This window comes from Anabrus simplex, chromosome 3, assembly GCF_040414725.1.
Source record: "Anabrus simplex isolate iqAnaSimp1 chromosome 3, ASM4041472v1, whole genome shotgun sequence".
Classification (NCBI taxonomy): domain Eukaryota; kingdom Metazoa; phylum Arthropoda; class Insecta; order Orthoptera; family Tettigoniidae; genus Anabrus; species Anabrus simplex.
In genome coordinates this window covers 402,521,091-402,533,526 of record NC_090267.1, presented here as the reverse complement: position 1 = coordinate 402,533,526, position 12,436 = coordinate 402,521,091, and the positions used below count along the sequence as shown (strand labels likewise).

The 12,436-nt window shown below is 39.9% G+C and overlaps 1 protein-coding gene across 4 annotated transcripts in view; it reads left to right on the top strand.

Moving 5' to 3' along the window:
- LOC136867376 (trypsin-1) overlaps nucleotides 1–12,436 on the top strand; it is a 286,922-nt gene that overhangs the window by 30,199 nt on the left and 244,287 nt on the right. For 3 of the 4 annotated variants that reach the window (XM_067144557.2, XM_067144553.2, XM_067144552.2), the window contains exon 5: nucleotides 10,542–10,649. The exons of the other annotated variant lie outside the window; for it this stretch is intronic. In XM_067144557.2, the coding sequence (XP_067000658.2) occupies nucleotides 10,542–10,649 (108 nt within the window). The remainder of the gene's footprint in view (nucleotides 1–10,541; nucleotides 10,650–12,436) is intronic. 4 annotated transcript variants of the gene reach the window in all.

Here is a 12,436-nt window from a genome sequence, read left to right as displayed (position 1 = left end):
TTAGCCAATCAAAATTGAGGGAGTGTACATGGCTACGACCCAGAGAGTTCTGGAACCTTACTCTCTGCTATAAAAGCTGGAACGTTTTGGGCCATGTGGTCTTTTTCATTGCTCCAGTCAAGAGGTTCAGACTGTGTTTGGAGCGGAGTCAGGGGGCAAGTCTTACCCGTCGTCGAAGGCCAGCATCTCAAGTTAATGGCAGACATCTTTAGTTTCAGAAAGTTGGTTTGAGCGGACGGTTTCAAAATTCTTTCTTAATGTAAATCTAACATCTTGTACATTTTTAAGCAAGTCTAGGAACGTTATTCGAACTTAGGCAATAAATATTGTTAACCCTCTTTTAATTCCCATTCAACTTGGTTTTGGGGTGAGTATGATTTCGTAAAATGTAAACATTCTCTCTTTTTTTTTTGGAACTTAACATTTCTCCACCTGATCACCTCCGTAGTATAGGCTTAGCCTCTTTAACTTCGGGCCATAAGCCCACATAGGGTTTTTATTTTAAACTGATGTTCAAAGGAATGCAAGTGTTAGCCTCCTCGCATTTTGATTTACGACCAATACCTTAAACTTTTTCTTTTCTTCGCTAAGCCCATGTAAGACAGTGTAAATTGTTTCTTTTAATCTTGTGTTAAAATTAATAATAATGTTATTTGTTTAACATCCCACTAACTACTTTTTAAGCTGCCGGAATTTAGTCCCGCAGGAGTTCTTTTACGTGCCAGTAAATCTACCGACACGGGGCTGTCGTATTTGAGCACCTTCAAATACCACCGGGTTGAGCCAAGATCGAACCTGTCAAGTTGGGGTTAGAAGGCCAGCGCCTTAACCCTCTGAGCCACTCAGCCCGGCTGTGTTAAAATTTATATTGTTCCTTGAAGGGGCTTGATTGTAATAAGTTTGGGGAGTAGTCTCCTGGAGGATTAATTGAACGGAGCAGTGGTGCCCTTTTGAACTTCTGTAACTTTGGGGCTTCAAGCTCATCCAGTAAATGATTGTGTACCTGATTGTTTTAGGATTTTCAAATCATTTTTGTTACTGGAGCTGATGACCTCACCTCTGTCTATCCGCTTGTTATTTGGTGTTTTTCATCTAGATTTGAATTTAAAGAAATAAATATCATAACATATAAAATTTTAGAGTTTTAAATGAAAATTTTATCTTTTCTCTGTCCACCCTTTCACGCCCGAAATTGCTCACATCTCTGTGCTCCTCGGAAACCCCGTAAAGGTACCACTACATGCGGAACACCACGGGCTCACGTTGCCTGTGATTAGTACAATTGTATGAAACACCTTGGACCTGGGCGTTGCCTGTGATTAGTACCACTATGTGAGGAACATCACGGGATATCACGAGTCCCTGTGATTTGTACACCTATGTGAGGAATAGCATGGGTTTGCGTTGCCTGTGAGTGGCGTTGTAATGTGAGAAGTACCACAAGTCTGCGTTACCTGTGCGTATTACAATACGTGTGAGTAGTACCACAATGTGTGGAACACCTAAGTCTACATTACTCATGATTAGTACCGCTACATGAACAATACCATGGTTCTTACTTTTCTAACGATAAGTACTATTATTAGAGGCCGTTGACATGAATTTTGGACCCCTATAGACAACAAGCATCATCGATTCAAAATTCAGCATTGGAAGTAGCCCCTTGGTCAGTATCTATATACTATTGTTTTAAGATAATTTCTGGGAAGGTGGGGTATTGAGGGTCGAATCCACTGACTGTTTTATGTTCATTATCACTGTTCATCGTCCGGCTCCGTAGCTAAATGGTTAGCGTGCTGGCCCTTGGTGACAGGTGTCCCTGGTTCGATTCCCGATAGGGTCGGGAATTTTTTAACATAATTGCTTAATTTTTCTGGCACGGGGCTGGATGTATGTGTGGTTTTCATCATCATTTCATCCTCATCACAACGCGCAGGTCGCCTACGGGAGAAGACCTGCATCTGGCCTGACACTCCCGGCACCAAAATCCATACGCCATTTCAGTTTCATTGTTCATTGTCTCTTCTTTTGAATTCTAGTCAGTGGAATAATTTGGAATTACTTTTAACTTCCAGAGCCTCCGTGGCTCAGACGGCAGCGCGTCGGCCTCTCACCGCTGGATACCGAGGTTCAAATCCCGGTCACTCCATGTGAGATTTGTGCTGGACAAAGCGGAGGCGGGATAGGTTTTTCTCCGGGTCCTCCGGTTTTCCCTGTCATCTTTCATTCCAGCAACACTCTCCATTATCATTTCATTGCATCTATCAGTCATTAATAATCACCTTGCGAGTGGCGACCCCATTGTAATACTAGCCTATATCTGTTTCATTCATTACATTCCTGACCCGGTCTAAGACTGGAAAACAGGTTGTAGGTTTTCATTTTCATTTTAACTTTCAATATTGTGACCTGGATCCGATGATTATTTTTAATTCATATTCTTCCATTAATTCCTCATCATCACGTTTTGAATTCTGGTCAGTGGCTGAGATTTGGCCTTTTAAATTGTCATTATATTTATCATTTCGTACAATTAGGGGCCGATTACCTAGATATTAGGCCTCTTTAAACGACAATCATCATCATCATCCCTATCCCATCGTCGCCGTAAGACCTATATGTGTCGATGTGACGTAGAACAAATTACAAAATTTTAAAAAATGACTTCAGGGATTTATAAAATGATAAAGTTGCGAGATATTGAATTATATTTTAAAATAGTTTATCAGCATGACCAGCCCTCTAACCCTCACATGTTCGGTTCATGTTGTTTCCGATCATCCTGTATAGAATATGATAAGACACAAGTTATCTCTAAATGAGAATTACATCATTGAATGTTTTTATTACAGTGCTCTGAAGATTTTTTCCTAGTACGAGTTCACTCTACGTATTATGTCATGCTGCAGGCCCACTGTTAATTTGCCTAATATCTTTGGAGGACCACTGAAGTGAATGTATGAGACCAGACAGAGAAATGGGCTGCACGACGGAGGACTGGTATCAAGGAGGCCTGTGTCAGAAGCTGCTTCACAAAGGGATGGCTTCTCGCTTTATAATATATTTTAGGAACATTACTGGCATAAATTCCAGAATAATACAGGCCTTCAACAGTCATGAAGACGCATTGAAAATGCTGTCTAAAGAAAGAGCACATCGCGACCCGATACAAAAATTTGCTACCGTATAAAACAGTATCTCCGTAAGGTCCCTTAAAAGAGCGTCGAACTAGTCGTCAGACCCCATGACCTCTGACTTGTCTTACTTGACTTAATTCCTATTACTCCTGGGTGGAGCATAGGGCATATACAAGAGCTCTGGATCTGACTCGATTTTCTGCCACAGTTATGATGTTCTTCCACTGACGCCACCTCCACTTCCACTGTTCGACACCATGTTATCCTTGGTCTCCCTCTTCTTCTAGCCCCTTGTGGATTCCATTCAAGAGTCTGTTTTTGAATGCTGTCAGGACCTTTGCACATTGTGTGACCTATCCATTTCCATTTACGTCCTAATATCTCGATTTGAGCATTGCGTTGTTGGGTACGTTCCAACAACTCCGGATTTGATATGATATCTGGCCATCGCACTCCTAGGTTCGTCCTTAAACATCTGTTAATAAAAGTTTGGACCCTGTGTGTTATCTCTCCAGTCAACTTCCACGTCTGACACCCGTAGAAGAGCATTGATTTCACATTTGTCTCAGAGATCCACAATTTAGTCTATGTTCTCAATTCTCTGGACCTCCACACCGGCCAGAGCTGGGCAAATGCCCCTTTGGCCTTGTTTACCCTACTTTGGACATCTTAATTTGCCCCTCCACTTCTAGAAATAATACTTCATAGGTAACAGAATGTGTCAACTCGTATATTTCGTTCTCTCTTACGAGTAGGTTCGTGTTTCTGGCATTGATCCTTAGCTCCTTTGTCTTGGCAATGTTTATTTTGAGTCCCACCTTTTGTGCGTCCGTTTCGACGTCTTTCATTTTATCAGTCATATATCTAAATGAGTGGGATAATAGACCTATATCATCCGCAAAGTCAAAATCTTCCAGTTGATCTGTCTTCACCCGTTGTATTCCCGTCTTCTTCCACTGCAACTACTTTTGTCATTACCTGATCTAATATCAACAAGAACAGCAAAGGTGAGAGCAGGCACCCTTGTCTTACTCCCGAATCTATTTTAAACGGCTCTGAAAGATCTCCATCATGTTCCACTTGGCAGGGGTAACATCTGTACAACATTTTTACCATGTTGATGATTTTCGTTGGAACCCCATACCCCTGCATCGCTCTCCAGATTGCTTGGCGCTGTACACTGTCAGAAGGTCTTTCAAAGTCAACGAATGCCAATACAGTGAATACTGATATTCCATGGATACTATAATTCGCAAGCTATTTATTTGGTCTATACACGATCGGTGTTCTCTAAAACCTGCCTGCTCTTTCCGGATCTTAGCCTCCAATGGTTCTCTCAGTTGGTTCAATACGATTCTCGAAAAATCTTTACTGCCTTGGTATAGACAGGAGTGTAATTCCTCGCTAGTTGGTTCAACAAGTCAGATCCCCCTTATTTAGTAGTTTTATCAAAATGCCCTCCTTCCAATGCTCCGGGATAGTCTCCATCTTCCATGTGTCTTTGAACAATGGCAAAAGCATCTCAGCTGTCAATTCGTAGTCTACATTCAACACCTCCGTCACAATATTATCCGCGCCAGGTGCTTTGCCTGCCTTGCAGCTTTTCAGTGACTTTATGATCGCGCTCTTCGTTGGCAGTTTGATATTCACATTCAATTCCGGAAACTCTCGATAGTCTTCCTCTCCTTGATCCTCCTGTACCATGACTTTGTTTAGCACTTCTCTGAAATGCTCATTCCATCTTCTCATTTGTTCTTCACTATTCGTAAGCTTCTTACCTTCCTTGGAATTTATTGCCCTGCGCTGATTGAATTTCTTTTAGGACAACTGTTTTTTAATGTTGTAGAACTGTTTTGAGTCTCCTTTAAATGCTGCCTCTTGCGCCAACTCTGCTAGGCTATTTACCTGATTTCTTCTATCATTTCATGCTGCTTTCTTTATTTGTCGGTTCAGTTCACTGAACTGTTCTATCAAGCTTCTTTTCATTGTTTCACTTTGCAATGATTTAGATTTGTCTTGCTATCCCTTCTATCTACTTCCAGGTATTGTCTGATATCTGTTCCTTTCTCCTGTTTTGCTTGAATCCCAATATCTCCTCACTTTTATTCAGGAAAGCTGATTTTAACTTTTCCCATTTTTCAGCCACTCTCGTTTAATTTCGGCCTCCTCCTGCGTTATCTACATCAAGTAAACTGTACCTATTATTCAGTTTGATTACAAAAGCCTTTTTAACTTCAGCATCTTTCAATTTTTCGACGTTGAATTTTCTCTTTATACTTCGTTTATTTCTTCGGTTTACTGCAGCAATCTTCAGTTTAACTTCAGCTATTACCAGGTGGTGGTCGCTTCCACAATCTGCGCCTATTTTGTTCTGAGTGTCTAAGAGAGATCTTCTCCACGTCTGGCTGATTGCAAGGTGATCAATTTGATTTTGCCTTACCCCATCTGGCGAAATCCATGTTACTTTGTGACATGTCCTGTGAGGAAAAATTGATCCACCAACCACCAAATGGTTACTTAGGCTGAATTCAACAAAGTGCTCTCGATTGTCGTTCTGGACTCTCACTGCGTGTTTCCCTAGATCTCTTTCCACCCCGTCATTTTTATTCCCAATCTTGGCATTCAAATCACCCATTAGCATTTTGAGCTCTTCTTAATTTTTGTCAGGACACTTTCAAACTGTCCATAAAAATGGTCGCTCTCTTCCGGATCTGATGTTTCTGTTGGTGCATAGCACTGTACCAGATGAATATTTCTAACTCTTGTCTTGAACCGTGCTTTAATGATGCGGTCTGAAACAGGGTTCCAGTCAAGGAGGCATTTTCGTGCTTCTCTTGTCAGCAACAGTCCCATTCCGCTTTGGTGGTCATCATCTTCTTGCTTTCCGGGATATAACAATGTTTTGCCATCTATCAACTGATGCTCTCCAAATCGATTTCATCGTGTTTCACTCATTCTAAGCACCATCACCTTATAGCGATCCACTTCCTTTGAAACATATTCCAAATTTGTTTTGTACACTGTTCCTACATTCCAGAAACCAATTCGAGTCCGAGTTTTCATTCCAAAAGTTGTCATCGAGATATCCGCCCTGTTTACATTTGTTTGTGTTTCTGTAATACTTGATTCTCGGGTGCGCAAGTTATTAGCCCACAGCACACAAAGCCCAGTGGAAGGGCTGTCTCGTATAGCGTCTAGGCGTGCTGATATTCTATCAGTACTTCTTCTCTTAGCCTTTGGTGGATCAACTCGCTATACTACAAGGCAGTAGTTTTGAGCCGTATCATGCCAGCCCAAAGGAGATATTCAAATTATTATTTGACATAATATATAAATTTTATTCATATAAATATCAGTCATATATGGTAGAGTAATGAATCCCAAGACATCTGAGACCGTAAATCTATGGAGCCATCAAGTCGCTGGATATTGTCCAACATTTCCTCGGGACCGTGAGTATAGCTTAGCGTCACCAAGCGTTGGCACAGATCGGCACGTGTACAAGGTGCTGACCAAGCTAAATATTCAGCCAATGAGAACGTGAGGATATGGCAAGATGGAGTCTACATCGCGGAAAGTTATAATCCCAGGCTGACCAACGTGTACAGTTGCTTGAGTTAAATTCTGTCATTTGTCGGATTTCCACAGGTCTATAAGTGAAATACAATCAGGAATACGATATAAAAATTATAGGAAGATATTTGATATGATTTGAACTGTGTTTTATTAATGTGTTATAATTAATATTGTGTCATTATCAACGGCAAGCATTCTGATTGGTGGTTTGTCTAGACAAGCGGGAATCCCATAGTTGAAACGGCGTTACCTAAGCGTCCTGAGCACCCCAAGCTCTGGAGAGCATCATTCTGATCGCGGTAGCCGAAATGATGTGAAGTTGTTCGGTGTGCTCTGAAAATTATACTTAAAAGTTACCACGAATATATATCAGTACCAGTATATGGTTTTAAACGGTGTTTCAGTCGTGCAGTTGGATAAAGTCACTGATGCAGAGTTAATTGCAGATCATATTATCGCAAAGTTCACTACCAATATATAGACGGTGAAAATTAGCCGCAGTGTAGAAAGTACAAGAGAGACGTGCCATTGTCTCATATTTTCGTGTCGGTCGCGTTTCGCGAGGAACTCTCGATCCGTACCGCGTGCCGCTCTCAATAACTGTGTACATAAAGCCTTAAGTGTAAAATTTGTAGTGTATTTATTTTATGTCAGTGTGTTGGCTGAGTGTGTAGCCAAGCAAGGGTTGTTCGGCACGTGCAGAATTGAGCGGTGAAGAGATATTCATCCAAAGCCTTCTGTGTTGCAGTGTTAAATAACTTTCAGCAAGAAGATGGCTTCACCTATGGAAGAAGGAAGTGTATTTCTACGTGTTGAAGCAGTGATCGACATGGAGTAGAAACCCAATAAGGCAGAGATGTGAGCTGCTGCCATGTATCCAGAGAGTCGTCCAAGTTAAGATAAGATGCATGTGTTAATTATGGAATGTTATATGGGTTATGTTAAAATACTAGTGCAGTTTAGAATAGGGATTTTATCTAACGTAAAGTAAGCATGACGGCATGTGTTTATTTCACTTTGATCTTGTTGTATATACGGATAAGAGAGAAATGCAAGTTTATTTTGATTTAAGACTAGATTATTGGGATAATGAGGGATTTGGTAGGATTATTTGTTGTTCATTTATGCATGATAATTTAGTGTAGATTATTCCGATTTTCCCTTGTATATTAGGGCTAGGAGGATTAGATAGACAAGTTCATCCAAGTTCAAAGTTAAATACTTGCTACGTTATTTTAATTTGGTCATTTAGAGAGACAGTAATAGTTAATTGCATGACGCATGGTATTTCAGAATCTGTACGTAAGGAGCTGCATAACGACGTTGAAAGAATAGGATCTTCGAATTTAGATTGGAATCTGTTTTGCCCAATGATTTGCACAGGAAACGAACCGGGTCTCATAATGTAAAAGGCTGATGTGATTTGTGAGAGATATGAGAAGTTATGTTGCATGCGGAGTTATAAAGTGATTATACAGACCGATTGCATGCCTGATATGTGAAAGAATAATGTGCAGTGGATATGTACATGCTATTGTCTTCTGAGAGAATATTATTATTAGAATTGACGGAATTGATTCCAGACCAATGAGACTGATGTGTGTTAAATTGTCAAAGCATGCTAGGAAGGAATACGATTATACGTGAGTTTCCGTGTAGCCGACGAAAGATGATGTCTCGTTGCAAGCTGATATATTGGCCGTGTATCTTAGACGGCGCGAATAAGATGGTATTTCCGCGTTACAATCTTGGGAGACAGAATCCAAGCCTTAGTACTGTGTTGAGTTCAACATTTCCTTTCAGCTCACAGCCCACTAGGAAATACTTGACGGATAACCGCGCTGTTGAGCGCGCAAATGTAGCAGAAGAAGGCGATGTTGCCCATTGCTTTCTACATGATATTGATTGAGAATTATATGTTTTCACTTACAGGATAATGTTTTATGACGTTTCATGTTGTTTGAATATCTTGTCTCCTTGTTAATGGGGAACAGCCCGAGTGCTGAGTTGTATTGATGGTCAGTCTAGTTCTCACTAGATCCTTTGTGGTGAACCGCGATTCACGTAGAATCTGTGTAGTATGTAAGACACTTTCTCTTTATCCAATGTAAATAGATGTGTTATTTTGCTCATTTTGTTCATTGTAAATATAGCGTAGGGGAATGCCACTAGTATTTTTCATAATTCATATCATGTCCCATTGCGTCTTAGTTTTTCTTTTCATCGTAACTTTTCTTTATATTGCAATTTATCCTTTTAACGTTTAATTTTGTGACGGCTCTAACTGCAAATTAAATTCGTATCCCGTATCATTGTGATGATTTCAAGGGTGACTCCATTCGAAATAACTACGTATCAGTGTATGCGTACATATGTTATCATATATCATGAACAATGGACAAACAGAAGAAGATTATTTCTGAAAGTATGCAAGTATTCAATGTTGTGCTTGATACTCCATTTCACTTTTGTTTCTTTGAATAATTAACGTTGTTAATATCCAGTTACTTCTTTAATTTTGAGATTTTTGTAATGACATTTTATTATTTAATTTATTTGATTTTCGAGTAGTATGATTCGGGGATATTTATGAATAAACTCATCCTACCCCATATTATTGTTTCTCATTCGAGTTATACCTCCATTTTCCTGTCATTTACTTATATTTAAGTGTAGAACTTCGACTTTTAGCCTGACCCAGTTGACGACCAACCCACTCTCTGCCCAACCCTGAGTTAGTCGGATGTTCATACAGGAATGGAGGCATCGTCCTATAGGGTATTTACCCCTGGGTACGGTATAGCTTCACCAGAGCCCGGTCAGCTGCTAATTTCAGGGTTCCTCTAAGACCTTCACTGGTACCGTAGTGGTCCCGGGGCACACGAGGTCCCCATTGTACTACACCCTTACATGCATTCCTCTACTTCTAACGTTGTCCATCTCCCCCGACGTGGGCGAGGGGTTCGACTAATGGGAGACAAAAACTTGTATGCAAGCGAAATATATAGAAGCAAATCTGCGCTCAGTGCGCAGAAGGAAATGTTTAAATGACAGACTGAACTAAGTTAAGAAACAGTGTTTTGTGCACTGTAAATTATATTATGTTATTGTACAATTAAATGTACATTCCTTATTGTACTAAAACGTAATTTGCCTCCATAAATAGATAAACAATAATGTTGTGAGGAATATTTATTTGTGATAATTGCGGATTTACTAACACCTCAAGTTGCAATTCAAATTACCTGCTAGAGATTTAGAGACTTGTGTTTTAATAAATGATTAAAATGTGAAAAAATTAAATAATCAACAAACAATACCTACTTCAAACAAAAAATATATCACAATGTTGAGTGTTGGGTGTTGTATAAAGTACAACGCGTATCAGGAACAGGTGTGGGTAGTGAACGGTCAAACGCGAGAAGGTGGCATTGAAAACGAGGATTAACAGATTTTCTTTCATTCGTAATTTATTTAAATTAAAGTAGTATTGTCCCTATAAGGACACAAAGGGAATTTTATAAATTACACCTTCTCCATGATATATTTTACGTGTAGTTTGTCGTTTCAGAGAAGTCCTTGTTATGTACCCCGAAGACTGGTTAGATTCCCAATAGCTCACCATCAGCTATCATAGATAGTCTAGGCGTCGCCGAAGAGGAATACCAAGGAAATGAGTGATTTAGTTTCCCGTTTATTTCCTCACCAATCCACTTATTACATATTATTCTGCCAATTTGACCGAAATGTACAAACCAGCTGATCCTCCGTGATGAAGCTGTAAAAACTTGAAACTTTAACTAATCTACTTTGTTTCCTTCCGTTCAGGTAAAACCCCCATTCGAATTCGGTGACACCGTGAAGCCGATTGAATTGCAAGAGGAACCTGTCAAAGAAGGGACTATGGCTATAGTGAGCGGATGGGGCGTGACTGCCGTGAGTAGGAATACTTCCATTCATTTTATAACTTTACTAGCTGATGTACCCGTGCTTCGCTACGGGATTCTAAGAAAGACTGTCTTTGTGGTTTTCTTAACTACAGTTACTTAACTTAGGCCATTACAAAAACGTCAGTGGGAATGTAGGGAATAAAAGCAATGTTATCATATAAAATACTCGCTAAAATGGAAAACCGCACATTTCCTCACTTTCAACGAACGGTAGCCTACTATGATGCCGATCTAACAGTCCAAAGTTCCAGTGCTGGTATGGCCAGGCCGAAGACATCCGTGAACACGCCTCTGCCACTGTTCCGGTAGGGAATGAATAGCCCGACTGCTATGATGAACCAGTTTGTTACGTACCAGTAGTATCAGAATATGTATGAACCAGAGGAATGGCATGCTTAAGAAGACAGTTATCTAACTCCCCAGCTACTTCCCGCCAATATTCAGGCAGGCTGTTATACTCGGTTCGACCGGGCGAGTTAGCTGTGCGGTTAGGGGCGCACAGCTGTGAGTTTGCATTCGGGAGATAGTGGGTTCTAAAACCATTGTCGACAGCCCTGAAGATGGTTTCCCATGGCCTCCCATTTTCACACCACGCAAATGCTGGGGATGTACCGTAATTAACGCCAGGGCCGCTTCCTTTCCACTACTAGCCCTTTCCTATCCCATCGTCGCCATAATACTTATCTGTGTCGGTGTGACGTAAAATAAATTTTAAAAAATACTCGGTATACAGCAATAATCCCATCGACCGGGCATGACTGGCAACAAAAGACACAAAGCCCATCACAACAACCAATGGTCTATGTACTGTAATGTTCTTGTTCAATATTATGAGCTTCCTGTATTTTAGACCTCCACATTTAGTTTTTTCGACTGTGATATTAGGGCGTCCTACGCAATTATTTATAGCGTAGACTGTAGTTTCTTATTTCGCGACTTTACATAACGATTTTCGTTAAATTCTGTCTGCCCATTTTCTCGTGCTGATATGGACTTTGCAATAAAAATCCAAATTCATGAATATCTCTGTTATCATAGCCGGTACGGTAAAAGTGTTTAAGACGTAAATGGCCCAATATGTAATACTATATAACTTTAGTAATATTTGAGTAATATTTGAGAATTTAAGTTCAGGTCTTCCCCTAAACTACAATTTCTTTCAGCGCGAATAAGATTATTTATAGCGTGGATTGTAGCGACTTATTTTCCGACTTCGCATACCGATTTTCATTAAGGCAGGACCACTAATAACATAAATATTTGAGAATTAAATTTTAGGCCTTCCCCTAAACTACCATATCTCTCAGCGTGATTAAAATTATTTATGGCCTAGATTGTAGCGACTTATTTTCCGACTTTTCATACCGATTTTCATTAAATTGTCTTCAGCCGTTTTCTCGTGATGCGTGTACATGCATACATGCATACATACATACATACATACATACATACATACATACATACATTACATATATTACGGAATATTAAAAAGTGCATTTTCTTGCTACTATGGACACGATCGATACAGAAATACCATCCTTTTTGAATTCTTAGCAATGTACAGACAAAACTCTTATTTTATTTTTCATATATAGTCTACTTATATATACTATTTTCAATAACTAATGATTTTTTTCTGAGTTACACATAGGTGTATGTGCAGATGTTTTGACTTAGACTGCTATGTGTCAATTCTGACGTTCTACCAGGTGGAAAAGAAATCGGAATCCAGGCCATTGGCTGAATGGTCAGAGGAGTGGACTTAGCTTCAGA